Here is a 5,870-nt window from a genome sequence, read left to right on the forward strand (position 1 = left end):
ATTTCTATACACTAACAATGAACAATCCAAAAAGGAAATTAAGAAAACAATTCCGTTTACAATACCATCAGAAAGAGTAAAGTACTAGAAATAAACTTAACCAAGGAGGTGGAGAGACTTGTACAATGAAGATGACAATCCATTGCTAAAAAAAGACACAAATAAATGGATTCCATGTTTATGATTGGAAGACCTCATCTCATTAACATATAAATACTACACAAAGCAACCCATAGATTCAATGCAATCCCTATAAAAATTCCAATGAGATCTTTTCAGAAATAGAAAAACTTATTGTAAAATTCATATGGAGTGCCAAGGGATCCCAAACAGCCAAAGCAACCTGGAAAAAGAATAAAGTTGGAAGACAAAGACATACTTCCTGGTTTCAAAACTGCTACAATACTTTAGTAACCAGAACAGTACAGTACCCGCATAGAAGACAAAATATAGGCCAAAGGTATAGAATAGTCCTAAACCTATGTTTTCATATGTCAAAACTTGGAAACTTTGAATTTGGCAGTGATTTATTTGAAATGATGCCAAAGGCACAGACAACAAAAGAAAAGCTGGACAATTGGATTTCATGAAAAAATTTGAATTTTGTGCACCAAAATACATTATCAACAGAGTAAAAGGGCAACCCACAGAATGGGAAATAATATTTGCAAATCACATACCTGATACAAAATTAACATCCAGAATATATAGAGACCTCCTAAAATTTAACAATGGAAAAATAACCTGAATCAAAAATGGGCAAAGAGGGACTTCCCTGGCGGGTCTAGCGGCTAAGACTCCAGACTCCCAATGCAGGGGGCGAGGGTTTGATCCCTGGTTGGGAACTCAGATCCCCCATGCTACATGGCATGGCTGAAATATAGAAAAAAAAAAAAATCTCCGAAAGAATTCTCAGCATCACCAGTTCCCTGGTGGTCCAGTGGTTAGGACTTGGCACTTTCACTGCTGAGGGCCCAAGTTCGATCCCTGGTTAGGGAAGTGAGATCCTGCAAAAAACAAACAAAAAAAACTTACATCACCCGCAATCTGAATAACACAAACTGAAACCATAACACATCGCCAAGAAAAAGATCTGTCCATGCCGAGTGGTGGGGCACTTGGAGACTCGGAAGCACTCACCCTTCTTGTGGGTAGGTGACTGTTCCATCCTCTTTGGAAACCAGCTTCGCATTCCCCAGTTATACCAGGCGCCGGGCACACAGTCTACAACCCTGTCTTATGTGAAGGGCTGGAGATCTGAGCACCCCTTCCCAGCTGGCAAGTCAGGCTGCCACAGTTTCACTGCCCCTCACCTGGGCACAGTGCTTCCAGTACCACAGCACCCTGACGAGGGTTCCTGTCAGCCACTTGCTAATTCATCAAGGCCAGAGGGATGCAGGCAACTTGTAAGGAATGTAAATAAATTAGAAATTAGAAATGCGGGAAGAGAAAGAAAATCAGGGTGTGGGTCTTTAATTGTGTGTGCACGCGTGCATATACACCCAGAAAGCTCTTCATGCATATTCCTGTGGTCACAGGAGCTCATCACATGGGCCCAGTCATTCGTGTTGACTGGTCATGACCGGTCAGTTAGGAACACCCCTGGCCTCCAAGCTGGACACCTGGATCTGAGTGGTAGTCTGAGACGAGTCTAGTAATTTAAAGAAAGAAATGGCTGTATGTGAATTTTTTTCCTGAATCAGGCCTGATATCCAGAGGGCCTGAGATCCAGGGACACAAAACCTCCCCAGAGCCCACAGCATAAGCAAGTGGAGTAAGGCAGGGCGAAGGGGTCGCCCACTTCCAGTCCTGGGGACCCAGCTCTCAGGGCTGGGAGAGGACTGCTGTTCACCTTCCCACTCCCACGGCTCCCCTAGCCACCCCGGGCTTTCTCTGTGCAGTCCACATCTGGTCAGTGAAGGGTCTTGGGTTTTTACCTCCGCTTCAGCAGGAGGAGGGGGCAGTGTGGGAACAAGATGAGGCCAGGAGAGGCTTCCTGACTGCCCACCCCTCCACCCTCCCTGTGTCTGAACCATCCCCTTGGAGAAATGATGATTCCGGAAGGGGGTGTGAGGTAACACTGCCAGGAGCAGTGACCCCAGGAAAGAGGGTCAGAGGAGATCCGTGGGCTAGCTGGGTTTCAAGGCTCGAAAGGAAGCACCCAGCCACCCCATCCCCAACGTCCAGGGGAAAGAGAAAGCAGTAAGAGACAGGGGAGGTCCCGGCCTAGCCCCCTCCTTGGGGTAAACTAGTTCTCAGGCACTGTGAGATTCTAAAATATTTTTGTGTGTGTTAAAATCCATTCTTCTAGTCAAACATGATATGTAAATATAACACCCAGAGCCTAGTATAACCGCCACTCTATAACTTTCCTTTAACGGAATTATTTTAGATCTCAGACAGAGCTTTGTTGTTATACTTTTTTCTTAGAAAGATGTTCAAATGGCTATGGGCTTCCCTGGTGGCTCAACTGGTAAAGAATCCGCCTGCAATGTGGGAGACCTGGGCTCAATCCCTAAGTTGGGAAGATCCCCTGGAGAAGGGAACAGTTACCCACTCCAGTATTCTGGCCAGGAGAACTCCATGGACTATATAGTCCATGGGATCGCAAAGAGTTGGACTCGACTGAGAGACTTTCACTTCAAATGGCTAAGCTAGTTCCTAAATTTTAAAAATTGGTTGCAGTGGGGGAGGTAAAATTGCTAACTTGTGCAAATAAACACAAGCAACTCATATCAAAGACTAATTTTTTAAATTAAGCCAGTGCAAGAAAGATGTCTACTATCATTACGTGAAAACTATGCAAAAAGATTCTTCATGTTTTGTTTCTATTTCAGTACTGGTGTTAAACTAGGCAGGTATTCAGACAACATATCCGACTCTGGCAAGAGACAAGAAAAAAAAGAACTTGCAATTGAAAGCACTTCTGCAGAAACAAAGATGCGGGGCCATTTTCACTCTAGTAACTAACTTGTCCTGGAAAATAACTGAAAAGCAAAGATATGGTGTACAGAAACCTTAGGAACTGGAGCTTAAGTTTTAGAAAGACAAATATCAAAAACTATCGACTTCTAAAGTCATTTTATTTTCACTTAATCGACAGATCAACAGATGCAGAAATCGACTAGATGTCAATTACAAAACTGAAGGCAGATCTGAGCTATCTCTGCCCGAGTACACAGTTGATTTTTCCCCTCCCAGAGTATACAGTATCCCTTTCAAACCATGGCTATGTATGTCATAACTATATTTAGAAGTACACAGAGAGGAAAATACTACTGCAATTCAAGGCTGTAAATGAAAGGGAAACACATCAGAGCCTCATGGAATGGAAAGCTGAAACGTCAGTTCGTGTTCCTCAATCAGTATCAAACGTCAGATGACACTGGAAGGTGTTAATTATGACCAAAAAAAAAAAAATCCTGTAACAAATTCCACTGAAGAAAAGGGTAGGCTTTCTTCATACAGGAGGTAAAAAATTGATTTTTGGTTTCTCCTCCCAGCACGGTCAGAAGTAAACACAGTTGCAAAGTTCTCAACAAATATTCAAGAAGCTCTGTGGACAGTCTGAAGCACGGATTTCAGTCAATATATAGAAGTAACCACTTGTTTACAGCGGAATAACTTTCTTTAAAAACGCAGAGGAGCAAAGGGAGCTTCAGAAATCACGAAAAGCGAAGAATACAGGCAAGAGGAACCTCCGCGCGTCAGCCGATGAATCTTTCAGACGGCCACGTCTCCTGCGCGTTGGTGGGGACCGCCGGAACCACTTCCTCGGGCGGGGCCAGGGCCTCCATCTCGCGCACCACCTGCGTGAACACCTGGTCCACCATCAGTTTGCTCTTGGCCGTGACCTCCAGGAACGGGCACCGCCACTCACGGGCCAGCGCGCGGCCCTGCGCCGTCAGCACCTGGCGCTGGGCGTCCAGGTCGGCCTTGGTGCCCACGAGCACCAGCGGCACGGCCTTGGGCCCCCGCAGCCGACCCATGCGCTCGCGCAGCGGCCGCACCGCCTCGAACGAGGCCTCGCTGCACACGCTGTAGAGCACCACGAAGCCGTCGCTGTTCTTGATGTACAGGTCCTTGAGGGTGACCAGGTGCTCGGCGCCCACCGTGTCCACGATCTCCAGAAGGGCGGGCGCCGCGTTCACCTCGATCACCTTGCTGAAGAGCTCCTCCACCGACGGCTCGCACTGCTCGGGGAAGCTGCCGCAGGCGAACTGCGTGGCGAGCGCCGTCTTGCCCACCGCCACGCTGCCCAGCAGCACCACCCGGTAGCCCTTGGCCGGTCGCAGTCCCAGGCCCGCCATGGCCGAAGAGCGCGGCTGGCGGGACGCGCGGCGGCAGGAATGGCGCGCGGAGGCGGGGGCCTGGCGGGGGCCGCGCGGGGCGGGGGGCGGGGAGGGAGGGGCCAGGGGGGCCGGGAGGGAGGGGCGAGGGGAGGGGCGGGACCCGGGGGCCGGGGCGCGGGCTCCGGGTCGGGGCGCAGGCTCCAGCCCGGGCACGGGTAAGCTAACCCCTCTGCGCCCAATCCCGCCCTGCCCCGCCCGGCTCTGCCCCCTGCGGCTCAGAGGCCACCCGCCCCAGACCCTGGGCCCCGCGCGCCCCTCCGCCGGCCCCAGTTCCCTCGCCCCGCGCAGCGTCTGCCCCGCCCCCGGCCCGAGCGGCCCGGCGCCGGCCTCGCCCACCAGCCGCGCCGCCCCGGCCTCTGTCTCAGCTCGGTCCGAGCTGCCCGGCCCCGCTCCGTCTTCCCCAGGACCCCGCGGGCGGGGACCCCGCCCTCAGCCCCGGCTCCCTGCCCTCCCTCCGAGGAGAACCCCTTCCGTCCTGGAGCAGATGGTAACCGGATCCCTTCCACGTCAACCGGGAAATAGCCGCATTTCTTCACATTTCAGATCCAGTCTCATGGCCCGAAGCCAGACTGGCCTCACTCAAGGTCAGGCCTGGGGAGCCGTGCCGCCGCGGCCCCTCTCCAGGCCTGGGGACCCTAGGGAAGAGGTAGCGTGTGAAGGAGCTTCAGGCCGAGGGTCCCTCGTCACTCCCTCCTAGCACCCATTCCATGGCCTGGGCCCCTCATGCCCCTCCCTGCCTTTCCTCGGGCCCCGCCAGCCCCCTCTTGTCACTGAGCAGAGTCCAGAGTCCAACTTTTATAAAGTCCAGAACTCTATAAAACGTTGATCACATTTCACTCCCCTACTTAAACCCTCCTGGCTTTCTGTTGCGCCCTCCTGACCTTAGAGTAGAGATCATGTAACTCCATCCCAACCCAGACAATGGAAGCGTGTACCCATTCACCCAGCAGCAGGCAGCCAGGGAAAGCCCTGGGCATCCGCGCTTTGGGGTCATCTAAAGGGGCTCCCCAGGTCTGACTCCCCTGCCCCAGTCATTTTCGAGCTTCTACACCGGCCACACAACCGTCTTGCTGTTCCTTGATGTCAGAGGAGAAAGGCTGTGCGGGGATAGAGGGGACAGGGCACGCAGTCCTGGGATTGCACACCTGAGTAAGCCCCGCCCACTGTCCGCTGCAGGCACTCACAGATGCCCGAGGGCTTCAGGAGACCTGCAGGCCTGGGCTGGAAGTGGAGATGAGATAGCGCCTCCCCTAGGCTTTGGGTACCGAGGAATCTCCCTCGTTCCAGTGCAGCCTGAGGGGCAGCACTCCAAGACCGACAGAGCTGGAGTTTCCTGCCTCCCTGGCAGCACAGACTCAAAGTTTAAGTGACAATAAGACATCCTGCCCTTAACTGTCTGTGGTCAGTGACAGAATGTGCTTTTCTATAAATAGCACAGAACATCCTTAGTGTATAATACTAAATATATACTTATTACAACAGACAACTTGATTTCTAAACAGATATTACAAGACTTAT

General features: G+C 51.6%; 1 protein-coding gene and 1 non-coding gene across 2 annotated transcripts; one reads left to right on the forward strand and one right to left on the reverse strand.

Moving 5' to 3' along the window:
- Positions 1-926: 926 nt before the first annotated feature.
- On the forward strand, positions 927-999 carry TRNAE-UUC (transfer RNA glutamic acid (anticodon UUC)). The gene has a single exon. It is a non-coding gene; the product is annotated as a tRNA-Glu (tRNA).
- Positions 1,000-3,080: 2,081 nt separating this feature from the next.
- On the reverse strand, positions 3,081-4,396 carry LOC129634237 (ras-related protein Rap-2c-like). Its single transcript, XM_055556285.1, has one exon. The coding sequence runs from the start codon at positions 4,308-4,310 to the stop codon at positions 3,708-3,710; it is 603 nt and encodes a 200-aa protein (XP_055412260.1). The 5' UTR covers positions 4,311-4,396; the 3' UTR covers positions 3,081-3,707.
- Between the last annotated feature and the right edge of the window lie 1,474 nt (positions 4,397-5,870).

Source organism: Bubalus kerabau, chromosome 19, assembly GCF_029407905.1.
Source record: "Bubalus kerabau isolate K-KA32 ecotype Philippines breed swamp buffalo chromosome 19, PCC_UOA_SB_1v2, whole genome shotgun sequence".
NCBI classification, from domain to species: Eukaryota; Metazoa; Chordata; class Mammalia; order Artiodactyla; family Bovidae; genus Bubalus; species Bubalus kerabau.

Bases quoted from the DNA above. Each gene is read 5' to 3' on its own strand.
- LOC129634237 (XM_055556285.1), bottom strand. From the start codon at position 4,310: ATGGCGGGCCTGGGACTGCGACCGGCCAAGGGCTACCGGGTGGTGCTG.